The sequence below is a fragment of the Protobothrops mucrosquamatus genome, unplaced genomic scaffold (genome assembly GCF_001527695.2).
Source record: "Protobothrops mucrosquamatus isolate PMUCROS unplaced genomic scaffold, P.Mucros_1.0 scaffold2569, whole genome shotgun sequence".
Taxonomy (NCBI): Eukaryota; Metazoa; Chordata; class Lepidosauria; order Squamata; family Viperidae; genus Protobothrops; species Protobothrops mucrosquamatus.
Genome location: NW_015388627.1, coordinates 108,947 through 135,775, shown reverse-complemented (window position 1 = coordinate 135,775; position 26,829 = coordinate 108,947). Strand labels below are relative to the sequence as shown.

Sequence of the window (26,829 nt, the reverse complement as noted above, 5' to 3'; positions counted from 1 at the left end):
AGGTAACAAATCCATAATTGCTTTTGCTTTTTGCATACAGACTACAGAGCAACAGAGTCGGAAGGGACCTTGGAGGTCTTCTAGTCCAGGGGTAGTCAACCTTGGCTCTTTTATGACTCGTGGACTTCAATTCCCAGAATTCCTGAGCCAGCTTAGCTGGCTCAGGAATTCTGGGAGTTGAAGTCCACGAGTCATAAAAGAGCCAAGGTTGACTACCCTGGTTCTAGTCCAACATCCTGATCAGGCACGAGAACCTGGACCATTCCGGACAAATGGCTGTCCAGTCTCTTTCTAAAGACTTAAAAACCTCCAGTGACGGAGCTTCTCTATCTGTTTTATTTGCATCTAACCTTCTTCTTAAGTGGAAACCAGTTTCAAAGCAAACAACAGATGATTTTTACTCAAAGAAATTAGAACAAATATGTAACTTTGAAATAGTATCTATGGGATATTTGAAATCTGGCTGGAGGAGAACCAGGACAATCTGGAAGACCCCACCCTATTTCTGGGGGGTGACAACTGTTCTTATCCTTGCTTTCCTGTTTTTCAAACGAGCTGCAAACTAACAAGTTGTTATGGCAAGAAAGATAATCATTTGTTCGTAACAGCAACACAAGAGTCTGCCTTTATTCAGGCCAAGATTTCCAAGTATGTCAGAGATTTGTTGTTATGGTGATACATTATATTTCCAATAATTAACACCTCTGATGTCCCTGCTACTGTTTTCTTTGCAGATGTGCGGAATTTGGTCTGCAAGTTTAAAGCACCGTTGACCCGTTTGCATCAGGATACAGGTGTCCATTCGGTAAAAACAAGCTCGGCTGTGCCTTTTTGTTGCATTTTCTGAGCCGGTTTGGCTAAAAACTGGGAGATGAAAGACTGAAAAAGCAACTTACTCTCTTGCCTGGTGGTCCAGAAGGGCCTGGCTCTCCGGTTGGACCCGGGGACCCCTGAAAACAAAAGGAGAGGAAAAAAAATATGCTTATCCTTAGAGCTCTAAGACAAGAACCAGCAGGATAGGCTAAACCAGGGGTAGGCAACCTTGGCTCTTTTATGACTTGTGGACCTCAACTCCCAGAATTCCTGAGCCAGCTATGCTGGCTCAGGAATTCTGGGAGTTGACGTCCACGAGTCATAAAAGAGCCAAGGTTGCCTACCCCTGGGCTAAACCTTCATTTGGTTACACAAAGTCCTCAACTGACCCCAAATTTGTTGCTAAGCCAGAGTTGTTAAGTGATTTTTGCCCCCATTTTTCGTCTGTCAGATCTGCCATCAAATCTCCCAGCTTCGCTTTGCTTTGATGGGAGCCTGTCATCAAATGTGGGGAGGGGGAATGGGAGTGGGAAATGACAGGAACCAGATGTAACAACCAGAGACAAAGGTGGAGAGATCCAAGGAGACCAGCCTGGGAACGGAATGCAAACACCCACCAAAGAGGCGCCAAAATGTGGAACTGTTAGCAAAACCCCTAATCTGAACCTTCCTGGACACCACCAAGATGACGGGGGAGGGCCTGGGAGAAGGGGAAATTACCGGGTTGACACGGGAAATCCTCAGATCTGGCTTTGCTGTGCTGTAACCACTTGGCTTTCACTATAAATGGAGTCGAGGGTCTTCCTTCCCTGGATGCCCAAGCTGGGACAAGCCTGACAATGTCCTTTTATGAGGTTTTGGGGTCACCACAAGCTCAAAAGAGCATCCTTCGGTATCTTTCTGACTCCTAGGCTTCTTATCACCTTGCCCATTAAATTCATCTTGGCCTATGACTCCAGCTGGTCACCTACAGAGGATTTGCACCAGAAATTTGCTGTTTGCACGCTTGTGGAAAGAGAGAGACGTGCCAAACTGTCTTCCGCAGAGAAGCACCAGGAGTACCAGCTAGGAGAGTTTTTTTTTAAAGAAGAAAAGGGGGCTTAGTCTTGGGATAGGCTTTCCTCCAAATGAAGGCTTCCAGGCTGACCCATTCAGGAAACACCAGTTGACCCCAGGTTCTGACTCATGGCTCCCACCAGCCCTCAGCTCTCTCTTGATGGCCGTCTCTGCTTAGTCACTCACTCATCCACATCCTATTTTTGGTACTAATCAAAGAGATGCATCTTTTGCCCCTAAGAAACACACGCAACCTGCCTCTAGTCAGGGTACTCACCGTTTGGCCAGGTTCACCATCATCTCCCTTATCACCTGGTGGGCCATCCTGACCCTAGGAGAAAGCAGAATAGAATAGAGCTGGAAGGGACCTTGGAGGTCTTCTAGTCCAGCCCCCAGCTCAAGCAGGGGAAACTTATACCATCTGAGAAAAGTGACTGTCCAGTCTCTTCTTAAAAACCTCCAGTGATGGAGTGCCCACGATTTCTGGAGGCAAGCAGTTCCACTGGTTAATTGTCCTCACTGTTAGGAAGTTTCTCCTTAATTCCAGGTTGCTTCTCTCTTTGATCAGTTTCCAACCCTTGTTTCTTGTCCTGCCCTCTGGTGCTTTGGTGAATAATGTGGCCCCCTCTTCTTTGTGGCAGCCCCTCAAATACTAGAACACTACTATCATGTCCCCCCTATTTCTTCTTTTCTCTAGACTAGCCAAACCCAAGTCCCGTAGCCGTTCTTCGTATGTTTTAGTCTCAAATAGAAAAGGAATTCTTAACTTTCCCATTACTATTTCATGCCTTTTGAAGGGCAAATTCCTGAGGAATTTCCTAATAAAATGGAAGTTATTAATGGCTAAATGCAAGGGGTGACACAGGAACTGTAGATATTTTATATATAATTTATTACATTTTAATATATTTGTGTGGCTTTGAGTCAGTGTTGGCTCCTCGTGACTGCCTAGACTGGGCCCTACAATTTTCAGAAGGGGTTTGCTGTTGCCTGCTTCTTCTTGGGGCTGAGGGAAAGGGTCTGGCTCAACCCCCCCCCATGGGTTAAAACTCCAGGTCTCACTCTCTACCTGGTGCCATAACCATAGCACCAAACTGGCTCTTGTAATTAAACAGTACAGGATGAATATATTAATATTCTCAATGAATGTGGAGCACACGGGCATTATCTCTAATGAGTTCGATGTAAGATTAAGATTTCAAAGATCAAGTTTGATTAAAAATTTCTACCATTCAATAATAGCAAAGAAAAATGAAACCATTGTAAAAAGAATAGACATGCTAGATAATGATGATGATGATGATGATGATGATGATGATGATGATGATGATGAGAGAACTATTTGCTTATCAGAAAATGAATCAACAGGCCACAAAAGTGAAAAACATGCATATATTCAGAAATATATATATCTGAAATCTTAAGGGAAATACAACATTCTAAATGTCCACATTCCCTATTTCAATCCAAACTGAAATATTTCCAAAAGATCTGGAGAGCAGCTGCCTGGAATTTTCTCCCCGTGAAAATTCTTAGACATGTTTTGAGAAAGAAAGGCCCTCCCTGTTTTGCCACCTTGGTGGTACTTACAGCTGGACCAGACTCCCCCGGAGGACCTGGATCACCTGGAAAGCCAACTGGACCCTGGAAAGGGATGGAAAGGAAGAGCATGACTGGATTCCCATGAAATCCTCCAATCAGCAGAACAAAGAAAGGAGCGACAATCTTGGCAATACACTGACCACGATAGTTAGATCAAGGGCGATTAGAAAACCCATTTCCATGAAACGGAACAACTCCATGATCTCAAGCAGAGTACTGAGAGAGAATATCCTGTTATTGGTCTGATGGTCTCTCAACTTGGTCCCTGCAGTCAGAGGGTCCCTTGGCTGCATGGGCCACGTTGAGGTCCCTGGGCAGCGAATTTGATTCTGTGACTCTTAGGCAAGTGGAGACGGCTCTAGCCTCTGCTTGTTAGATCCTAGGTCAGACATGTCAAACACAAGGCCCGGGGGCCGGATGTGGCCCGCGAAGTGGTTTCATGTGGCCCGCGAAGCCATCCTGGAAACAGTGAGGGAACGGCCCCTGCTGCCTTGGCCCTGGCCCAGGCCGGCCAGGAGCCAATGTATAATTTTGTGGTGGCCATTTATGCTGAAATGCATTCAGTCTTAGCTCCACAAGGCCATTTGGAAACAATGAGGAACCAGCCCCTGCCGTGTCGGCCCTGCCCCCTGGGTGCATGCTGGGGAGGGGTCACCCTTTGTGAGGAATGAGGAAATGCACCATCGCCTGGAAGTGGCCAGCAAATGGCCCTCGCGTACTTCACATATCTGGCTTGATGGGCTCTGCCCTGGTCCCCCCCCCTTCTGCCAGAGACCCTCAGATCTGTCCCACTCCTGCCCAGGCCCCCACAGGCACCCTTGATGCGAATGATGTAGAGCTGGCCACGCCCACCCAGTAGGCCACACCCACTCCATCCACGCCCATCCAGTAGGCCACACACACCATGGCCACACACACCCCGAGGGCAACCACAATGCTGATGCGGCCCTCAATGAATTTGAGTTTGACACCCCTGTCCTAGGTGGTTAGCAGCTGCCCAGGCAAACTTGAGTGGTGGTGTCAGGTTCCTTGAGGGAGGGGATGGTCCCCTCAACCTTGAAGGAGCTACATGCAGTGCGCCCTTTTATCAAAAAAGACAGGGACCCGGTGTCCCTGGCCAATTATCATCCAATCTCAACCCTTCCTGCACAGATGTGTGCGACTCCCAGCCTTATGCCATTTGTTTGTTTGTTTAATTTATTTGCTGCCCATCTCACCCCAAGGGGGCTTGTTGAAGACTTGGTTATTCACCCAGGCTTTGGGGACGGGGTGACTGAGGAGACCACTTTTGGGGGGTGTTTTGCTTTGCTTTTATTTATTACATTTATTTCTGCCCCATCTCACCATGAGGGGCTTTGCATTTTGGTCTGTTGGATTTTCCTTTTAATGAGTTGCTTTTTCAATGTAAGCTGCTCAGAATTGTTTAGGAGTTGGGCAACCTATTATTTATTTATTTTTATTTATTTATTTATTATTTTGATTTATATCCCGCCCTTCTCCCGACGGGACTCAGGGCGGCTCACAACCTATTTAAAAACAAAACATACCCACAATCCCCACCGAATAAAACCAATTAAAAGCCAAATATTTAACAGTGATTTCCTGTTTAAAATTTCCTTAAAATAACCCAATTTTTAAAATCCTCTCTAGGCCAGGCCCGCTTGCTGGAAAAGCCATGTCTTGAGGGCGCGGCGGAAAGTAAAGAGATCCGGAATCGTCCGGATCTCGGGGGGTAGATCGTTCCAGAGGACGGGGGCACCCACAGAGAAGGCCCTCCCCCTGGGGGTCGCCAGCCTACATTGCTTGGCCGACGGCACCCTGAGGAGGCCCACTCTGTGGGAGCGTACCGGTCTATGGGAGGGAATCTGTGGCAGAAGGCGGTCTCGGAGATAACCAGGTCTTATGCCATGGAGCGCCTTAAAGGTGGTAACTAACACCTTAAAGCGCACCCGGAAGGCCACCGGTAACCAGTGCAGCTCACGCAGCAGCGGTGTTACATGGGAGCGACGAGTCCCTCCCAACACCGCCCGCGCGGCCGCATTCTGGACCAGTTGAAGCCTCCGGGTGCTCCTCAAAGGGAGCCCCATGTAGAGAGCGTTACAGTAGTCCAGGCGGGAGGTGACGAGAGCATGAGTGACTGTGCGCAAGGCGTCCCGGTCCAGAAAAGGTCGCAACTGGTNGGAACTCCACCCCAAAGCCACGAATGATCTCCCCCAGCGGCTTTACATAAATATTGAACAAAAGGGGAGAGAGGACCGACCCCTGGGGCACCCCACAAGTTAGGGGTCTAGGAGTCGACCTCTGTCCCCCTGCCAATACAGACTGCGTACGGTCGGTGAGGAAGGAGGAGAACCACCGCATAACGGTGCCTCCCACTCCCAACTCACCGAGACGCCGCAGCATGATACCGTGGTCCACGGTATCAAAAGCCGCTGAGAGGTCCAAAAGAACAAGGACAGAGGAATATCCTCTGTCCCGGGCCCTCCAGAGATCATTAACCAACGCGACCAATGCCGTTTCCATGCTGTGTCCCGGCCTGAAGCCCGACTGGTATGGGTCTAGATAGACTGTTTCATCCAGGTGCCGGGGGAATTGCCGTGCAACCACACTCTCAACAACCTTCGCCGCAAAGCGAAGGTTGGAGACCGGGCGATAATTGGCCAACTCATCTGGGTCCAGGGAAGGCTTCTTGAGGAGGGGCCTCACAACGGCCTCCTTAAGGGCCGCAGGGAAGACACCCTCCTGCAAATAAACTTGTTACATAAATAAAAAGGCCCAAGGAAGCAGGTTCCTGATCTCCCCACTCCCCCCCCCCAGCCCTCCCTGGATGTCTTTCTGAAGAGCTCTGTGAAAAGGGGTTCTGCTGTAGGGAAGCAAAGGCAGCCGGGCTGCCCCTATTGCAGGGAAAGGCCCCATAGCCTGCCCCCAAAGTCTGTCTGAAGAAGCACCTAAGAACCAAGCAGACGCAGCAGGGTTCTCAAGGAAGAGGAGAAAAGCAAAGGAGGAACCAGGAGCCCAGCCCAGAGAACAATGGGGAGAGGGGCCAGTCTCCTTCCAGGACTGGGCAAAATAGAGGACGGAGTTACTTACCGGGCTCCCTTTGGGGCCATCATCTCCTGGGGGACCTTTGGGACCTGGGGGGCCAGCAGCCCCAGAGGGGCCTGCTTCCCCTTTTTCCCCCCTCTCTCCTTTAGGACCCTGTCAAAGGAAGATGCTGGTTAGGAGGTCGGATTTGTTTCAGCAACAGATTAGGGGGGGACAAGGGCTGATTAAAGGTCCAATCAGCACTTAAAGGAAATCAAAAAATGACCAGCATTTGATTATTTTCTGATGCTCAATCAGCCTCACACTAAGACACAGATGCCTCCTCCACTGCTGTGTCTTCACGGGATACAGAGCTCGCTTCCTACACTGGAGTTGTGTCTTCTGACTTTTCCTGCCTTGATTAAGCAGCTGAGTTTCTGTGGGGCTGGATTTCAAGGGACCAACCGGTCCCATAAACAGATAAGTTGATGGGTGAATTGCTGATACTCAGAAGAATTAGAGGTCTGAAAGACGACTGAGACGGGAACAAGCACAACGGTGGTTGTGAATCATCTTGTCAATCCACCTGGTGGAATATGGCTCCAGAAGACATTATTGGTGGTAGGGTCAGAAAAGGGATAGAACTGGAAACGGTGTAATAAACGCCATTTTGAAAATCTTTGCCTGAGACTTTGAAACCATTCCTGAGTACCCATCTTATTCCATTTCATCTCAGTGATACTTTTCATCACAGATACTTTTAAAAATGTTTTAAATCTTACTGTTGGTCCAGAGTCTCCGGGCAGGCCAGGCCCTCCCGCTTCTCCAGGTTCTCCCTGCAAAAGGCAAGACAATCCATGTGCTCTAGACCAGGGGTAGGCAACCTTGGCTCTTTTATGACTCATGGACTTCAACTCCCAGAATTCCTGAGTCAGCATAGCTACCCTGCTCTAGGCAAACCCCTCTTGGCTCTGGGATACTTTGGTCTGACAGCCGAAGATGCTCAGAGTCAAGAGCTTGCTCCAGGTTTCCCACAATCTCTCCAACCCCCAATCTGGAAGTTGGTCCAGCTGCTCTTCCTTCGTACCCTTGATAGGTAGCAGGAGAGCTTTGGTAACCCCCCCCCTCCATTAGATCTTCTTAAAACCCAACAGACCTTTCTTAACTGCAGCATATTTAGGCTCTGTCTTCCCCTTCCAAGATTCCCCTTCAAAATGGCATTACCTTTTCACCAACGGCCCCTGGATTTCCAATCCCTCCGACTGAGCCTTGTGGTCCATCAGCTCCAGGGGGTCCACCTGGGCCTCTGGGTCCGGGAGGGCCCGGAGGACCCTGGGGAAGGGAGAGAGAAAATAGCCTTTCAAATGATGGAACAATAAAGCTTTTGACCAGAACTTACACAGTAACATTAACATTTAAGGGGAAATAATTTGCTTTATTACCATTTGACCAACATCTCCAGTTTCTCCCTTGTCACCTGGAGGTCCAGGTAAGCCCTGTTGAAAGAATTAAAAAGAGGTTTTTTTCCCCTTTAGCTTTTGAAAAGACAGAACTTGGAGAGATAAAGTGAAGACAAGCTTGCATTTGCAAACACCATGGCTGTGTTGATGCAACACATCTGACAAATCCATGCAACCCACATGATGTGAGAACCCAGGTGATGCAACCAGCCATCACAAGAGCTCTCTGCTGTTGACAGGCAGGATGTTAATAATGGTGCTGATCAGCTGTCAAATGACAGCAGTTTGATGCCCATTTCCTCGCCTGGCTAAAAGATAATCCAATGATAGCTGAAGATCCCCCTTTGCTACCTCTGAGGGCCAAATATTCTCCTGGACCTTTGATGACTGACACTCTGCTCCAGTTCATTGCCTGCACCAGTTCTGTTGAAGGGCTTGGCCTTTATTGACTACAATGTGGCTATCAAACTTATCCAATTAAACTTTGCCATCTTTTTGCAAACTCTACATTTGTTCTTAGCTAAAAGGCTAAAAAATAGTCTCCTTATTTTACTGAAGACCTGGCAAGACCTGGCTAGGAAGAGTTAGACTTGTATTTCTAATTGACCTTTATTTTCTTGATTCTACTTCTAACCACACTTTATATCATTCATCTTATTTTATTAATTTTATTTGCTTTATAACCAAAATAAAGCACTTTGACAAAATATTTACATTTTGCAAACGTTTCACACGTTTTGCAAATAATGACAATAATGCTAATAATATGTTAAACTTGTACGCTTCCTGATTCTCAACAATGCTGGGCTGTTCACTTCAGATGAGAGATTAGAATAAAATCAATAAAACATAAAAAGTAAAGATAAAAGCTGGCAGGTGGGAGGGAGAATATAATCCCTCCCCTCCCATGGAAGCTCTGGGTGGAGGGCCAGGTCTTCACAGCTCTTCTAAACAACACTGGGGGGAGGGAAGGAGGGGGAGGCTTCCAGATGAGGGGAGGGAATCTCACTTCAGGGGGCATTTCACACATTTTACAGATATTTCACACTTCCCTCCACCCACCCACCCACCACCAAGACAAAGCTGGAACAAACACTCCAAGCTTAAACGCGCTTTTAGATTTTTACAGCCCAAGCAATTTTGGGTAGTGCCAACGGGCAGAGTCAATGTGCACAAAAAAGAAGGAATTATAACTGCAGAAGCTACTTGACACCCAGTTCAACAGGCAATCCTAATTTCTCTGTTTTTCTGTTTTGGCTGGAACCATCCAGTGCTGCACATGATGACTCCACCCCAGACCGCCAGAGCCGATCCCTTTTGACCGTTACCTGCAACCCAACCGGTCCCGGAAGGCCAGGAAATCCTCTCGGCCCTTCATCCCCCTTCTGTCCAAAAAGGCCCTGCTGTCCTCGTGGGCCAGGCTCCCCGTCAGCTCCCTTGGAAGAAGAGGGAAAAGTTCACAGCTAACAGCACATTCAATGCTGGACTCTCTGACTTTCATGCAGAAGGAGATCGAGCTCTCTAATACGCATTAGGCCAGCGGTTCTCAAACTGTGGGTCGCGACCCCTTTGGGGGTCGAACGACCCTTTCACAGGGGTCGCCTAAGACCATCGGAAAACACATATTTCCGATGGTCTTAGGAACCGAGACACCGCTCCTCTATCCGTCTCCGCACGGCTTCGAGCTGGGAGCCATTGCAGTGCCAGGTTCATTTCCGTCGAGCATCTCTTAAGGGAGGCTGCACTGCTTCGCGGCCCTTTCCGCGGAGGAGGCTGAACTAAGCTCTGCCGGTGCTGTCGCCCTCTTGGCTCTTTCTCTCTCTCTCTCTCCCCGCCTGGGCGCTTCTCCAACCAGGCTGTGTGGAGCTGGTGGAGCGGCCTTCCTGCCCCCCTGTCCCCGGCCAGCTGGAACCAGGCAGTCCGGCGACCTTCGGAAGTGAGGCGAGGACAGGCGAGGCATGCTGAGCCCCAGGCGCGGTGGGTGAGTGGGCGGCGTCGGTGCGCGCTTGGAGAGCCCTTAGGGTTGGGGGTCACCACAACATGAGGAACTGTATTAAAGGGTCACGGCATTAGGAAGGTTGAAAACCACTGCATTAGGCCATCAAAGATTACAGCCATACAGGCATCCACCCAACCCTTTAAGGAACTCAATTCTACTTCCTTAAGCCAGGCAATTCAACATGAGGGGCCTTTTATTTGAAAAGTTTGGTCTATTTATGCTCCCAGAACTACACACTGCATGGAGTTAAAAGGATATATAATAAGAAGTGGGAGAACCTAAGAGGAAATGAGGCACAGACAACACTTTTCTCTTCCTGCTATGAATCTCCCATCGGCCTCCTGTTCCCTCTAAAGCCACGGAGTGATGGACCTGGTAGCTGATATTTTATATACAGAGAACATTTGTATACAGAAGGATTACTTACCGCTAAACCTGGTTGGCCAATTGGGCCCTGTGGACCTATAGGACCTGGTGGACCCTAGCAAGAAACAAAGACGCGTCTTCAAAGAAATGGCAAAAAAGTCTTAGAAATCAGTCTAAGGAAACCCATGCGGAACGAGGCTCTCAAGTCGCACTGACACCTTGCTGGATCTGGCTGGACACGTCCCCCCCCCCTCGCATTCTGCCAGGGTCCTCCAGCCACGGTGATGGATGCTCAGAGGGGAGGGCTGAAATATTAGACCCTTGCAATTCAAAACCTTGCTGAAGAAGTAACAAGGCGCATCCCAATGATGTTGGGTAACTGAAGTCTCTGTTTGGGAAGTGGTGGGATGGACTCCAGTACCGGGTTAAGATTAGTGTGGCCTCACTCACTCCTGGAGACTCTGAGGGTGGAGAGGCTGGAAAAAGAGCTTTGACTCACAAATGTTCTCACCAAAGCAGCTGCGACTCCATAGCTGCCCATGGGAGTTAGTAGGAAAGGGACACTGGGATGCCTTGGGACGGGGGGGGGTAACCTCCTCCCTCACCTCCGTGTGGGAAAGCCACAGCTCACCTGTTCTCCTTTGTCACCTCTGCTTCCTTTCTGCCCTGATTCACCAATTTCACCCTAATAAATGGAAAATATCATTCCGTAATACAAGCAGAACTGTCATATGCAACAACCAATGAGAACCTAAGAAAGGAAGAAGATTCCTGGATTTGCTCCTTATCTTATACGTTCTTAACAAATTAATAATGTTTATTAGTTTGGTCTGATCCTAGAAAATGAAGAATGAATACACCTCTGGGTAGATTTATTTTTTTTTCAGGTCAAAGCTGCACTTCCAGAAAAAAAAAAAACATTGTAAAATTAAAATCATTTTGGTATGTTGAGAAATTTCTTGGAAGAAAACCATGCAAGAAACATGACCAGCATTGCAGAAATGGCATCTGAAGAAAGTTTCTGCTTTTCGTAAAAAAAAAAAAAAAAGGGCCTTCCTAACATTAAGAGCAGCTGGGCTTCCCTTCAAGGGATGATGGGACAAGCCATTCCTCTGCTGGGCTCTGACCCCAATTCCTGCACTGCGGCAGCCTTACCGTGAATGGCCTCGGGAGCCCCTGTCAACTCGGGGCTTTGGATCCTGTTTCCATCAATCTCTGAGCAGGTAAAGCTGCTTTACGCCCTGTGGCAGGACATTTGGCAAGGCCACGGGGTAAGCACTGAGCGGATTTGGGTCAAACTGTGCCAATACCTGCAAGGCCATCTTGCATTTTGATAGCCTTCAGTTTATGCACAGATCCTCAGCTGCCCTTAGAAAAAGGGTTTTCACTTGGAGGGAGAACTCTACCACCCTTAAGATACCCCAAATGTGGACAGAGAAAGATATACAAGAAATGGAACGGCCAATTCTGAAGTTGGCACGGTTTCACTGCCTGCCATTTGAAAGCATTGGAGGAAAACCATCCTGTTGCCAGGGCTTTGTGGCCCTACCTGCAAAGCAACCCAACCAATGGAGGAAAGCCAGAACGTTTCCCTGGCATGGAAGCTGCCTACCTTGTCTCCATCTTCCCCTGGGGAGCCAACCGGGCCGGCAGGACCCGGAAGCCCAACTGGTCCTTGGATGCCGTCTCGTCCAGCTGGGCCTTGAGGGCCTTTTTCACCCTAAGCCCAAGGAGAAAATCAAAGTCTTCTCAGCCACAACCCAGAAGCCATTGGTGCTTTCTCAGGACAGGCAGTATTTTAAGGCTCTCTTTCTTGGGATAGCATGGGGAATTAGGAGCTGGACAAACAAGAGGACTACGGGCAGGGTGGATGGAGGCTCTGCCCTGGGGTCTGATGGCCACAAACCCAGTTTCATTTGGGCCGGGGAAGCAGCCTCAAGCACGGCCCAACCTGAGCCCTGAGACTGAGGGACGTATGGCAGGAAGCGTTCCCTCGGCCGGATCAGAAGGTGGTGATCTTTGCACGCAAAGCCGTTGGGCTCCCATCTTTCCACAAGCTCTTCTGAACCAGGCCCTCCTTTGAATTAGCTCAACACCCCTGCGGTGCTCCAGGAATTCAGGAAAGGAGGGTGGGGGGTCAGGAGACATTGCTGGGGGCTGACCCCACGTCAGCCCTCCTGGGTGAGCCAGAAGGAAACACAAAGAGATGAGCTAATTCTGAATGATTCAATCTGGAGGGCTGCAAATTTGAGCCCCTCATCTAGGCAGGAAGTGCCTATTTGGGTAGCATAAATAAGATCAGAAAGAATTTAACATCAATGTTGCTGTTCGTAGTATGTTTAGGTGTGTGTCATGTATGTGTTTCACTTTGAGAGCGGGCAACTAAATTTCATTTTTGATGTGTGCCGTTGTGCCCGCAGTAAAAAACATGACAATAAAGGTTATCTTATCTTATCTTATCTCTAATCCTGATGGATATTTTAATAGCTCTTCCTATTTACTTTCCTTCACGTTATTTCAATAGATGTATTGTCAGCCCTCCCAGCTAAACCAGACAGGAAACGCAACCAGATGAGCTAATTCTACCTTATTAACAGAATTTTGCAAATCTGAACATACAAACTTCCTGAAGCTTCTTTTAATGGCTTGCTCCTTCAGGGCTGGTCCTTCCTTAGTTTCTCCCTCTGACTGGGGGGGCTCCTGACCTGGTCGGATGGCTTCCTGGACATCCTCTCTTGGCCCGCTTCCCCCAGGGTCACCCCCATGTTCCCTTCACTCCCCAGGAGTGTCCTGTGCTGGTCTCTGGCCACACAGAGATTCCCAAGGACACACAATGCCTCCTGGGAGGCCGGCTCAGCCAGCCCTGGCAGCCTTTCAGATTTCACCCAGCCAGTTCCTTCCCCCGGATAATCAAAGTGGGGCAAAACTACCGAACCCCATTCCCTGCCTCATCGCCCCAGGAGGAGGCCCCGGAGAACCCAAGAGAGTATTAGGTTGGTGGGGGCTTCCTGGAGAGCCCCTTCCTTCACCGTTGGCATCGGAGGCAGCAGAGGCTTCAGCAGAGCAGCAGCCCCCATGCAATGCCAGGGCTGTAGGGCAAACGTCCCTGAAGGGAGCTCGGACAGGAGATTAGGGCTACAGGCACAGCTGCGTATTTCAAACCCCCTCCCCGTGCATCAATCTCAGGGGTGGTGGTGGAAGGTGGGGGACACAGATCCATACAGGGTCCTGTCTGCTTAATGCACTATCAGGAGGCCTGTCTCCTCTCCAGGGTCTGTGAAACGTGGCCGGTGGGGGGGGGGAAAGCAGAGGGCTGCCAGCTCCAGGCAGAAAAAGGGCAACGCAAGATTTGCTTTACGTATTAGATCAGGTCACCCCCACTGGATCAGCCCCCATTAACACCATCCCCGTAATGAGGACACTGGCTTCTCTCCCTGAGCTCTGGTCCTAGGCCTTTGACCCTTGCCAGGGATGTCCCTCTGTCCATGGAGCTGCCTGCCTCTCTCTGGGCAAGAGAAACTATGGCCAGCTGTGTGTTTGTCTGTCTTAGCTCTCTTGCTACAACTCTTTGGTTCCTGTGTCGAAGAAGGAAGCCAGCAGCCATCGCTCAGAAGTGAACTGGACACGGCAAGTGGACCATGACACAGGGGAGGAAGCAGGTGGAATTTGGGGAGGTGCGTGCCAAGGAAGAGACATCCAAGGGGAGAAATGACAGCAGCTTTCCCAAGTCAACTGTCGAATCTGCTCCAGCCAATGCTTAGGAGTCTCACATACACACACGCATGCACGTGTGCACACACACACACACACAACTTACCGGGGTCCCTTTCTCACCCGCAGGGCCAGAGGGCCCTTGGGGTCCAGGACGTCCTGGCAGACCAATTGGGCCAGCTGCTCCCGCAGGACCTCGCTCCCCTGGAGAGCCCTAAGAAGGAAGAAGGAAGTTAGTGAATACACGGCTAACAGAAGGCAAGGACCCCAAGGAAAGGAGGCAGAGTAGAGCCGGTGGCTTCTTTCTCGTGAAGCCTTCCACAGGGGTTGAGACGGACTGGCCACGATTCCATCCATGCTACCCACAGTAGCTATTCTGACGAATGGGAACATCTGGGGGGTCACGGCTGCCATTCTGCTAAGCTACGCATTGCAAGCTGACAGCCTGACATCAGTAACGGGGGGGGGGAGGGAGCAGTGGGGGTTGAGACGCAGGGAGGGAACTTAGATAAATGGAAATCAAGCCGTTCCGTCCCATGAGAAGCACCAGCCGTCTCAAGGTCACACCAAAAGAACTTGGAGCCGGCCAGCGCCCGAAGACAGGGACCGTTTCCCAAACAATTTGTTAACTCCTGATTGGACATTGAGTGATAATCAGGGGGCTGGCTGGGACCAAGGAAAAGTTAATTGTATCTTTTGCGCACGGAAATCTCAGATCCAGCTTTGTCTCTACTGTAACCACTGTGGCTTTAGTAAAGTGTACTTTTGGCTAATCGTGGGCCAGGAGTCTTTCTTTCCTAACTGACCGAGTTGGGACGGTTGACAGGGGCTCACGGTCAGCCAGATTGCTGACTTGGGGCAAACCTGGATTCTTTGCAGAAGTGAACAAGCCTTTCAAAGCCCATCCTGGAGGACCAGGGGCCCTTGGTGAAACACATCCCCCAAACTGGATAACGGTCTCAGTTCCTTCCAGGTGTGCCAGTCGATGACAGCATGGGGAATACTGTTCTGCCAAGAATACAGTCCAGGTGGTCTCTGTTGCCCCCAGAAAAGCCTCCCCAGCATTACTGCCTATTGCAGCCGCCAACTTTGAAATCTCATCCAGTGAAGCCCGAGGTAGAGTACCAAGAGCACGGAGAGGACAGAAGAAGCGCCACAAGTAAATCCCAAGAAATGCAACATTTATAGGATCACCTTCTGACTAATGAACAGAGCCGTATCCAGGGTGTGTGGGGGGGTGGGGAGGTGAGGCAAGATGGTGGGTGCAGCATACAGGGCAGGTCCTCCCCGTCTGTATGCATGGAGGAAGCTTGCAGCATGACAGAGCATGAACCCTCTTGCCTTTTTCCAGCCCCCCTCAGGTCCCATGGCTGGACAGGGACAGACTAGGAAGAGTTTAATTGCTGCAAAGAAACCCTCAAAGAAAGAGCAGGAGCACCGCCTGGGCCTCTCCTGTGTCTTCGGTGGGTCTGGCCAGGTTAGAGAGATCCTTAGGAGAAAGGATTGGATTGAGGCTTAAGGGAAAGGACAAACACCAAAGGAAAGACTCCCCAGCTAAGGGCCAAAGAAGCACATGAGGGCACCGCCAGGTGGGGACCGAATGAGAGAAACGGATAAACCTCTGAATCCTCTCAACGGCAAGGGGGGCAGCTCGTGGTGGGGGGGCCTTCTGCCCCACTGAGCCCAGGCAGGATCCGGGGCAGGAGATGAGCTCCAAGGTCAGCAGCCGCAGGGCGGATGTGGGCAAGCAGGCAGCCCAGCCCCCCTTCTCCCCCCTGGCCTTGCAGGTGGAGGCCCCCCAAAGGCCCCCTCCTTTTCTCCAGCCAACAGGGAACAGCAAGGGCTGAAAGACCCAAACCGCCCAAGCGGGTCTACCCCACCCTCCACACACAGAGAGCAGCCAGAGACAGGCGGTACTTACTGCTGGTCCAGGAGGCCCCGGGGGCCCTTCGTTGCCCTTCAGCCCCACAGGTCCCTGCAGGGGAGGAAGGCAGCGTCACTCGCGTGCAAAGGCACCACAAAGGCTCAAAGGTGGCAGGAGGGGGAGAAAAGCTCTCAACTCACAACTGGGCCGGGGAGTCCTCGGTCGCCGGGGAAGCCTCGGAAGCCGGCTGGGCCATCTTTCCCGGGCAAGCCGGCCGGGCCTGGGTCACCCTGCAAGCAGGACCAGGGGTCAGAGCGCCAGGCAGCCAAGCCCTCCCTCGTCCCCCAGGGCCCGCCCAAGAGGAATGCCGACTGGCGGTCCCAGATGGTATCCAAGCCTGGCACAACCGACATTTTACAAGCTCTGATGGTAGAAGAGGCAATGCCAGCAGAATCCCCTCCCCTTCCGATTCGTCCGGTAATCTTGTCTGTGATGAGAATAGATCTGAAAACAGATCTAACCCATAAAGGGAATCTGTCTTTGGGAAGAAGGGACTCTGCCCTGGCCACTCAGGAGGGCAGAGTGCTTTCCCACCGCAAACATGTGCGTGAAAAGGCTCGCGCCTGCATCGCTGTGACAGTCTCCAGACAGTCCCAGAGCCGAGGGCTCTCTCAGAATCCTGGGAGGGAGGCGGTCATCAAGGCCACACCACCACCACCCCTGCCCAGCATAGGAGCTCCATCTTAGCCCCCTGGGAGAGGCTGCAATGACCAGCAATGGAGGCCCACAGCCTCCCTGGGACATGAAAGGTTCTCTTGAGAGCCAACCAACCAATGTTCGGGAATTCTTGGCTTGTTCTAGACCGTTCTCCCAAAGAAAGAGCCAGCCTCTCCCACACTTCAGTCCCGAATCCCTCCAGACGTATAACATTAACTTGCTAAAACTAAGGTCTTCTCCCACCCGGGGTGTCTTCCCGGTCCAAGGCAGGCGATACCTTTGTTCCTTCTTTTCCAGCCAAGCCAGGAAGTCCCTGTTCACCGGGGGGGCCGGGAGGGCCCGGATGGCCCCGTTCACCCATCGGACCCGTTTCTCCTGTGGGGCCCTGCAAGACATGGGGAGGCACCTTCAGGACAGGCGTCCGGAAACCTAATTCCATCAAAAGAGGGGATCTGGGGGCAAGTCGGGGGGAAAGCCCAGGAGAAATACACGAACCAGTCATCAGACAGAGACAAGCCACAAAATCCGCCTCAGACTGAAGTGCAAAACAGCCAGTTTGTTCTCCCGCAAGTCAAGCTTAATTCTATCGATGGGATATTAGTGTCTTTCTACACCTTGAATCCTCGATCTACTCAATCGCCTAATTCACATAACGAGCAAAGTGAGTTAACAAATCACAAGGCATATTATGTGATGTCTACAGAAATAAACCACCTTATAGTTTAATGTGAAAGCCTGGTTCAAACCACCAACCAAAGACACTAACTCAGTACCCACAGTACATTGAACCACAACCCGTTTTGAGCTTGGCTGAGCAGGTTGTGTGGACAGACCTTCTTGCTCTCTGCCCAGTGGGGAGTCTCTGCCAACTGGCACTCCCAGTCCTGCGTAGCTGCCTACGTATTTTCAAGGGCTATGCTGTTCCTTCCTCTTTGGAGCCAAGGCCTAGCTGTAGGCATCAGCCCAGAAGAAGTATTTTTCAGGAGTTTGGGCCTGGATCAGGCCCACCGCTCACCTCGCCAATACCTACTGTTCTGCAACGGCCAACTGAATGCATTGGGGAAGGTTGCAAGCTGTGCTGGGTACCAAGAGACTCTCCCCTGTTGCTTCCCATCTACCAGTGTTGCCACTGGTCTGCTGGTGCCTAGGACTGGGGAAGTAGTTACACAGCCCCAGAGAGCCCAGGGCTTCCACAACCTCCCCAGACCCTGTTTAAGACCATCCAAACTGGCTGCCCCGAGGGCAAGCAGCTAATTTGTGCTTGATTATACCCTGTAATGAAAGCATATCTGCTTCTGTTGCTTCTGAACCTCCACCCATCCTGCTACACAGCTCAAACTCCTGCCCAGCCAGGAGCCAGGGATCCAGACAGCACAGGAATCTCTCATCTCAGGGTGTCTGGAAAGGGCCACATTAACCTCAAGGGCTGAAGACCCTTCCGGCTGTTGACCCCTTCCCCTCTTCTTAGCCGACTTGTGAGCTCCATCTGCAGCACCAGGCTCTCTCTGAATAAGTGAGAGTTGCTCCCATCATGCCAGACGAGTCTTCACCACACCTTCTGGAATCCTGGGATGATCTGGGACAGTCTTAGGAAAGCATTCTTCTTATTTCTATAGGAGTTATTAATAGACTGAAGCCCGGAGCCTGAAGAGATGACGATATAGGTTGCTGCTCCGGCATTTTTGAGCGTCTGCCAATGCTGCCCCCTTCCAGGAGGGCAAGACGGAAGGAGCGATCCAAGAGTTCCAGGGCCTGGACAGGCCTCCCACTCTGAGCCCCTCCACCTCGTAAGCCAGGTTTTCCTCTCCATGGGCAGGGAGGCCCCAGAGGTCAGTGGGGAGTTTCCTAGAGGGCAAAACGCTGGCCCATAAGTGGCCTGCTTGTTGCTTCTTAACAGCCAGCAAAAACCCAGGCTTGGGCAGGAAGAGAGGCCAGTTCAGAGGAGGCCAACAGCAACCTCTGAGAACAGATCAGCTGTTAAAATGAACTTGAAATAAAACTGCAGGACTGATTAAAACCTTTCTGTGAAATACCTGTGTCTCTCTTAACTGGAGCTGGTGAAGCAAACTCACATTCAGGGTTTGCAAACCATGTTTCACAGGTCAGTGGGAGAACTTGCAGCTGCATTCACATGTCATGCAACATTTGGGTGGCATTCCCCCTTCTCCTTTTCCTGTTTCTGGAAATTACACTAATTACGTTTTAGCATTTCCAAACATAATTAGCAGGCAGTAGACTTTTATACCTCAGAAAGCAGACAGAAACATGTTATTTACCATGCGATACCGAATTTAAACTGTCATTAATCTGGCAGAGTTTCTACAAATTAGAAAGTAATTGGAGAGTCAACAGATCTCCTACAAAGCTGGAAAAAAAGGAATTTTGACCAGAGAATCTGAAAGGTTCCTGGGAATGACTCACCTGTGGACCAACAACACCTGGAGGCCCAGGTGGACCCGTCTTCCCTTGGAAGCCCTGGGAAAAGAAGACAGGGTTAATTAAAGGGCAAAACAGTGACAGACCATGTATTGTAACACATAATGACAGGATCTCTTTGGAAGAGTGAACACTGCCAAGGGAAGGAAGGAAGGAAGGAAGGAAGGAAGGAAGGAAGGAAAGGAAGGAAGGAAGGAAGGAAGGAAGGAAAGGAAAGGAAAGAAAGAAAGAAAGAAAGAAAGAAAGAAAGAAAGAAAGAAAGAAAGAAAGAAAGAAAGAAAGAAAGAAAGAAAGAAAGAAAGAAAGAAAGAAAGAAAGAAAGAAAGAAAGAAAGAAAGAAAGAGAGAGAATCTGGATATTCAAAAGCCAGCCAAAAGCAAAGAGATTGCCAAAGGCTAAAAGTGGAAATGCTGAAAGCCAAGGAAGGCAGATGCAGTCCCTAGAAGGGGTGAAGGTTGTCTGCTGAGAACAGGGACCTTGTCTCTTACGTATGTAGCTGCCCATCTACCTGGACAACTTTGGCCCACTAATCCTGCCCTGGAGGAGTCAGGAGCCCCAGCTGGCATCCCGGAGAGAGGCAATGGACACCCCTGGTCCCCCAAAAGGCAACCAAGGCTGCCGGGAGGGTGGTGGTTCTCCTCCCTTTTTACTGCTGCCATAAAAATGCCCCAAATATGCTACTCCTATTTTGCTACCTACAAAGAATCCTATGGGGAGGGGGCTTCAAGTTAGCCCAAGGCATCTTCCTTCGGGGCAAGACAGAACTCCAAAACATGCCAGTCTGTGAAAGGAGGATATAAAAGCCATTAAGATGTTTTGCAAAAAGAAAAAACCAATATGAAAAATGTGGAGCTAAAGAGTTGACAGAATAAGGTGTCCATTATTCATGCAGGCAGCATTGATTTGGGGGGGGGAGGGGTGTCTCAAGAAGATCCTCAACCCTCTCTCTGGGGAGCCCGGCACTGTCAAAGCAGCCAGAGGGAGCAGGAGCCAGACGCTGGAGGGCTCAGGACAGAGGTGGTGGTCCTGCTGGAGGAAGGAAGGACAACGGCCCTGCTCCGTCAAGGAGGAAGGACTTGATGAGTCCCCCCATTTATATGAATTAGAAGACAGCAGAGCTTGAAAGTCTGATCAGTAAGGAGAAATTTTCTGACAGTGAGAACAATTAATCAATGGAATAGCAATTAGCAATTTAGCAATTAGACTTATATATTGTTTCACAGTGCTCTTACAGCCCTAAGCAGTTTATAGAGTCAGCCATGTTGTCCCCAACAATCTGGGTCCTCATTTTGCTGTCTTCAAGCTGGGCAGGATCAAACTCCTGGCAGTGAGCATTGAGTTAGCCTGCGATACTGCATCCTAACCACTGCGCCACCAGAGTGCTTGCCTCCAGGGCTTGTGAGTGCCTCATCACTGGAGGATTTCAAGAACAGATTGGGCAGCCATTTGACTGGACGTTTTAAGACTCCTGCCTTGGGAAGGTCCCTTTCAGTCCTGATTCTATGCTGTATGTTCTTCCTGCCATGAGAACAGCCTCATTTGAAAATGCTTTCTCTAGGCTTTCTACAGCTGCAGGGGGAAAGGGCTGACAGTCCCCCGGAGCGCTCCTCCCCCTTCAACAGGTCCCTCAACATGCAAAGATCAACTCGTCCATCAACTCTTTGGGAGGAGACACAAAGAGGGAGCAGAGCCTCCAGGGGTATAAGGGTGAAATAACCTGAAGCTCAAGTGCTTTTTCCACCCCAGAGAGTGTTTGATCTAGTCTTGCTTCCTGAATATTCCAGGGCGCCATAGCCCAGGCAAGCTTCAGGGACGTCCCCTGTGCTGTGAAACCCAGGAAAAATAAGGAAGCCCTTAAGATGGGAGGCTGAAGTGATGCTCTCTGGGTGGGGGGAAGCTGAGGGGTTCAGTGGCCCCATTTGACAGAGCTGGCGGGGATCTGTCGACTCCAGAACAATGGAGTTCCTGGTGAGGGAAGAAGCACAATCCCAGATCCCTCCAGGAACTCCTCCGCTGGCTTTAGGCAGAGATTGCACAGCAAACAGGGTATGTGTGCATAGCACCATGTTTGCTGATCAATATATTGAGCAGGATGTCAGCCGAGAAGCTTCTCTCCCCTGTTGCTCCCTTTCACAGCAAGACCTGCCGGATCGATCCCGCACAAGGCACCCGGAGAAAAGCGGCCATATTGATTTCAGAAGCAGAACAAGCACAAAGCGCGCCAAGAAAACGTGCTTGACACGTTATAGACTTTTGTGGTCAGGAAATGTTCGTGTCAGATGTCACAAGATGTTGGAGGCTGGGAAAGGCTTTCCTCAGAAGTAAACATTTGTCGAATTGGGAGGATGTCATTGAGAGGAATAGCAATATTTTAACAACGGCTCCCAAGCAGTGACCAAAGTTCTTTCTCCCCCCACGTCTGCCCACAAATCCTGAACGCAGCCCCCAACAGCTGCTCCCGGTACCAGATTGCCCTATTTAATTTCCAGGGAAAGAAATGGCTATCCATGTGTAACGAATGTATTAATTAATGTAATAAATTGAAAATGAATTCAATTTAATGTTGCCTTTTCCGGCTCAAAGGAGGGGGACTCTCAAGGTCCTTGGAGAGTCCGTTTTGGAGGAAAAGAGAGGGTCAAACTCTGCTGCTTTGGGTGGATGATGGAGGTGGCCAGAGACCCATTGAGCCCCTCTGAATGCCTGGAGAGAAATGTATGAAGCCGCCACCAGAAGGAGGTTTATGTTCTTCTTTAAGGCTTCTTGCACTGGCCTTTCTGTCCAAGACCCTGGATGAGCCACATCGGATACTTGGAGAAGGAGGCCGGGATCTTTGGGGATGGGAAGGCTCCAGGATCGAGCAGCATCCTTGTGCTGGTTCCCCAACTCTTAAACATTTCTGGAAACTTCTTAAAAAATGCCTTAGTGTTGTGTGTGTGGGGGGGAAGAGGGGAGAAGGTGTACAAGGTGTACTGGTCAGTGGCCTTTTCCTTTCAGCAGCTTTGTCAGAATCCAATTATATTTCATCTCTAGTTATCAACTATGGAAAACCCCATTTCTGCTCTCTCTGGATTCTGTCATACTACGAAGGGGAAGGGGGATGAGCAAAGGTGTTTTATGTCTCTCACTTCCTTCCTTACAACTTCAAAGGGACTGAATGTGGATCGCACCAAAAGGACTGATCATAACAATAGGGCCCATCAGCTTTCATCTACTCCTCTCTGAAGTTTCCCTTCTGCCAGCCGTGAGGAAAAAGGGGGTGGAAATGTAACGCCTGGGATTGTCGCTGGAAGGACAGTGGGGTGGGGGGGCTGCTTGGGACCACTTAAAACCTTGAATGGGAGGACTTGGGCCCCAGGTCCTGTCTAGAACGCATGCAACCATCTTCTCTTAATAAAGATGCCTGTTGGAAGGAATATTCCAAGAGTTCTGTCTTCTTAAGATGCAAAGTGGGCTGGGTCCTTACAAGCTTTCTCTTTCCTAAGATGGGTCCCTTGGGATAATCTGACCAGGGACTCAGAACCTTTGGGGTTGCATTTCAGTATGAATTTAGCACTTCCTGAATCAAAACACGTAATTTGGAGCACTGCTATCCACTGACATATGCACTTTCTGAATGTTTCCAGGGCATTTCTGTGGACAAGGAACATATTAAATGCTGCTTGAGAAGAAATCTCCACATCTATTGCTTTTTCTCTTTCTCTCTAGATTGTCCGGCCTCCGAAACTTGGAGGTTTCTCTGGAGACGGAGATTGTCGCCAAGGGTCACTTGACCAGATTGTTCTGCTTGCCTGGTCCTAACCGAGGGGGCAGAAGGGGGCAAGGAGGCTGGTGCAAGGAGGGGAAGAGAAAGTCTTGCTTAGTCAGATGCAGACCTAAGAAGGACCTGCTTAGTCAAAAGAGAGAGAAAAAGCTCCTCCTAGATCCATCAAAAATGGTGAAAACGTCAAAGGACTGACCGTTTCGCCTCTCTGCCCAGGATGGCCTGGCAATCCATCTTTTCCCGGAGGACCCTAGAGAGGAAACAGGATCTTCAGTAAAAAACTGAAAGTATTCAAGGTAATGATGTCCTCACATGCAGCAGATCAGATTCTGCACTGAGTTTCCTTGAAGTCCATTGCAGCCTGGAGAGACCTGGGCAAGCAGAGGCCACTCTCTCTCCCGGGCCTTTTCCTGCTCTTCGCGGAACTTACCGGGGGCCCTTTTGGTCCAGGAAACCCGGTTGGTCCTTGAGGGCCTGGAGGTCCCTTAGGGACAAAGAAAGACAAGGGTTAGGGTTGCTAGCCTGCACGGAGGGAGCAATTCCCCACCCTTCTGCCTTGGCAGCATTGATACCGAGCAAGAAGTCCCGCCCCGTCTTTCTATCTGAAGCATAAATTGGGGCACATCTGTTCAGCCACGGCTTGCTTGACCTTACCCTTTCACCTGGAGGTCCCGGAGGTCCGTCCCCACCAGAATTGCCCTAGGAAGGTAAAAAAAGAGAATTAAAACAATAAATGATCAGTTCAGTGCCAATAAGCCATTACCCTCCGGTCATCCTGGACACTAAAGGTTGAGACTGGCAGACGCTTAGGATCATTTGGGACAGGTTTATTCTTTGCCCCTTATCTTGGGGGGTAAATTTTACCGGGTGGAGAGGTTGACCACAATGTGTGTGAAGGTCCGGCTTTCCTAATACTCAGCCTGGCCCCTCCCAGCAGAGGCCTGGAGTTGAGACATCACTCGGCGGCAGGGAAAAAAACTACACAGGAGCAGGCGAAAGGGAAAGTAGCCTGCAACCCCTTTGAACAAAACACCGGCGCTCGCATAATTTGCACTCAGGATCTCATGCATCTGATGAGAATGGCTTCAGCTCCTCATTTGGCTTCTGCTCCTCCAGAGCTTCCCATCGCTCGGATCCTATCTAAGTTGTCATCTTGCACTAAGCTCCTGTGTGGCATCAGATCACAGGGTTTTAAAGGACCAGTTAGTTAACAAAAAATACCCCCCAGAAGCCCCACTGCTGCCCCTCAGACCCAGTCAGGATGACGGGCTATCAGGCGCTTGGCAAACCCTTCCCTCCGTGCTGCACCTGGACTTGGTTCCTCGGCATGCCCAGCTGCCCAGGAGCAACTTTCCCCCCTCAGGGCATTCCACCCAATTCCCATGGGAGCCCTGGGATTCTGCTCGAGAGACCCTGACGGAGAAGAAGGAAGCAGCCCCCCACCCACCCAACTGTGATGGCATTTGTTTACGAAATTCATTTTCCACTCATTTCATATTCGACGACTCTGGGCAGCTTGCAACATAAAAAGGGTATCCTGGGACCCTCCTAGAAGGCACGCTGGGAGCTCCAGTCAGGAAAAGGAACCCAGTTGCGCTGTCTGGGACCGGAGAGTTGCCATGCGGACCTTCTCTGCCGGGCTTCCTCCCCAGAGAATTTTCAAGGGCGACCGTCTATTTCACAGCCCTCCCAGGGAGATGCAGGCATGGCTGGGAAGCCAGAGCGGAGGCTTCTGGGCCTCTGAAGGAGGCCTCAGCCCTCAGCCCACCCTCCAAATAGGCAGACAAGGCTGGTTCTCTCCATGCTCTCCCCTTCCCTTCTAAGCGAGGGGAAAAACCTGTTTTGGATGATTAGGGAAGGGGGAAAAAGCACTGGGAACTGGGAGAACAATCAGCCAGGGAGCGCCTTGCCTTCAGAAGCTGTGAGTGCCCCATCACTGGAGGTTTTCTAGAAGAGACAGGACAGTCATTTGTCTGGAATGGTTTACCAGTGTTTCTCAACCTTGACAATTTTAAGGCATGTGGACTTCAACTCCCAGAATTCCACAGCCAATGTTAAAAGTACTCTGGCAATGTTAAAAGTACTGTTGCAGGATGTAAACTGTTCTGAGCGAAGCTGCCTTTTGCAACTGAACGAGGGCAATTTCGTCAATGCGGATGGTGTTCCAGTGGTGCTCCCCACGTTTTGGGATTGCACGATCTTTTGCTTTCTTTTGCCGTTCTACTTGCAGATCTCTGCATTTTGTCATTTTCCCCAGTTCTTCTTCTGCCGTCTCCAAGTTATTATTATACTGAAACCCTTACAGTCCAGGCTGAAGTGACCAGGAATGGTGGACCACATTCTCCAGGATGAGTCACCCTCCCTCAGTCTCTTTCTGCAAGCAAAGGGAAGCTCCAGACCGGCCCCAGGACTGAATTGGCACCGGGAAGAGAGTTTTTCAGTACCTTCGGACCAGGCTTCCCTGTGATGCCTCGCTGGCCGCGTTCTCCTCGGGGACCCTGGAGAGCAGACAAGGAGGAGGGGAGGTCAGTGCGAAGGGAGGGGGGAAAGGGACGCATTCAACAGCTCTTTCCTTCCCAACTCAACATTATGTTCGCTTCCTTTGTCTCAGGAGGCGTTCAGCTTAACATGAAAATCTAACATGTAAGTTTGAATATATTTTTATGCATGTTTTTGTAGGCATGCAATTTCTGGGTTTATGCAATTTCTGCTCGTTCTAACCCAGCATGCCCTCTTCCCCTCCTGGTTACTTGGCATTGTGCACTGCCAAGTTGGGAACTCGCTTTGTGGCTGTGCCACTTCTGCACTCTGCAAAGGGTCAGGAATTTGAAGTGGGCAGGTTCTCTTTAAAAAGTGACCTATGGGCCCTTGTCCACCGACATGCAGCCCTCGACATGGTCCGGACTGCCTGGGCCTTGGGCAGCAACTCCGGAGCAAGGGGGAGGAGGAGGAGGGAAGGGAAACATCTCTTCTTACCGTGGGTCCTCGCTGTCCTCTGGGTCCCGGTTTGCCAGCGGTGCCCTGCGAACCGAGAGAAAAAGCAGCTGGGAATCTGCCTTAGGCAGGACCAGAACCCGGTAACCCAGTGCCTTAACTACAGGTAATCCTCGATTTATGACCATAATCAAGCCCAAAATTTCTGTTGCTAAGTGAGACATTTGTTAAGTGAGTTTTGCCCCAATTTCTTGCCACAGTTGTTAAGTGAACCCGGCTTCCCCCACTTGATTCTGCTTGTCAGAAGGTTGCAAAAGGGGATCACGTGACCCTGGGACGCAGCAACGGTCATAAGTATGAACCAGGTGCCCAGCATCTGAATTTTGATCACATGATCATGGAGATGCTGCAAAGGTCGTAACTGTGAAAAATGGTCATGTCGCATTTTTCAGTGCCGCTGTAACTTTGAATGGTCACTAAATGAATTGTGGGTAAGCTGAGGATTACTTGTGCTAGACCAGGGGTAGGCAACCTTGGCTCTTTTATGACTCGTGGACTTCAACTCCCAGAATTCCTGAGCCAGCTATGCTGAGGAGAAAGAGGTTTCCAAGCTGAGCCATGCTGGCTCAGGAATTCTGGGGGTTGAAGTCCACCAGTCATAAAAGAGCCAAGGTTGCCTACCCCTGGCCTAGACCAAGCCAGCTGCAACACTTCATTCCATTCTTCCAGAATTTTATTCAGTAACTGCCTCACTCTGACTCTGCCACCTCTTGGGACCCCTTCCTGACCTTCAGCCTGCCCCACAGCCAGGATCCTACCTTAGACTGACCACTTCATGTTGGCTTGGTTGCAGCCAGTTTCCCAATATCCCCCCCTCCCCAACCAGTGAGAGAGACCCTGCATGGCTGATGTTCAAGAAATAAAAACTATGCAGCAGGGGGGAAAAGTGGGGGATAAAAGAATGGAAACACAGCCTTGCTTCTTCTGTTCTCGAGCTTTGTAAATGAAATTGAGACAGCAAAATATTAACACGCTGAAAAACAATATCTCCAGCAGTCCTACCGAGCAGGCCTGTTACGGTAGAAGT

At 50.3% G+C, this 26,829-nt stretch overlaps 1 protein-coding gene across 1 annotated transcript in view; it reads right to left on the bottom strand.

The window, feature by feature from the left end:
- LOC107295915 (collagen alpha-1(V) chain) overlaps positions 1-26,829 on the bottom strand; it is a gene marked incomplete at its 5' end in the record, with an annotated part of 123,378 nt that overhangs the window by 19,207 nt on the left and 77,342 nt on the right. Inside the window, 21 exons of the mRNA XM_015825250.1 lie at positions 897-950; positions 2,147-2,200; positions 3,460-3,513; positions 6,562-6,669; positions 7,278-7,331; positions 7,720-7,827; positions 7,938-7,991; positions 9,284-9,391; positions 10,382-10,435; positions 10,952-11,005; positions 11,933-12,040; positions 14,138-14,245; positions 15,953-16,006; positions 16,096-16,185; positions 16,890-16,997; positions 19,034-19,087; positions 23,005-23,058; positions 23,239-23,292; positions 23,463-23,507; positions 25,253-25,306; positions 25,785-25,829. Of these exons, the coding sequence (XP_015680736.1) occupies positions 897-950; positions 2,147-2,200; positions 3,460-3,513; positions 6,562-6,669; positions 7,278-7,331; positions 7,720-7,827; positions 7,938-7,991; positions 9,284-9,391; positions 10,382-10,435; positions 10,952-11,005; positions 11,933-12,040; positions 14,138-14,245; positions 15,953-16,006; positions 16,096-16,185; positions 16,890-16,997; positions 19,034-19,087; positions 23,005-23,058; positions 23,239-23,292; positions 23,463-23,507; positions 25,253-25,306; positions 25,785-25,829 (1,476 nt within the window). The remainder of the gene's footprint in view (positions 1-896; positions 951-2,146; positions 2,201-3,459; positions 3,514-6,561; positions 6,670-7,277; positions 7,332-7,719; positions 7,828-7,937; positions 7,992-9,283; positions 9,392-10,381; positions 10,436-10,951; positions 11,006-11,932; positions 12,041-14,137; positions 14,246-15,952; positions 16,007-16,095; positions 16,186-16,889; positions 16,998-19,033; positions 19,088-23,004; positions 23,059-23,238; positions 23,293-23,462; positions 23,508-25,252; positions 25,307-25,784; positions 25,830-26,829) is intronic.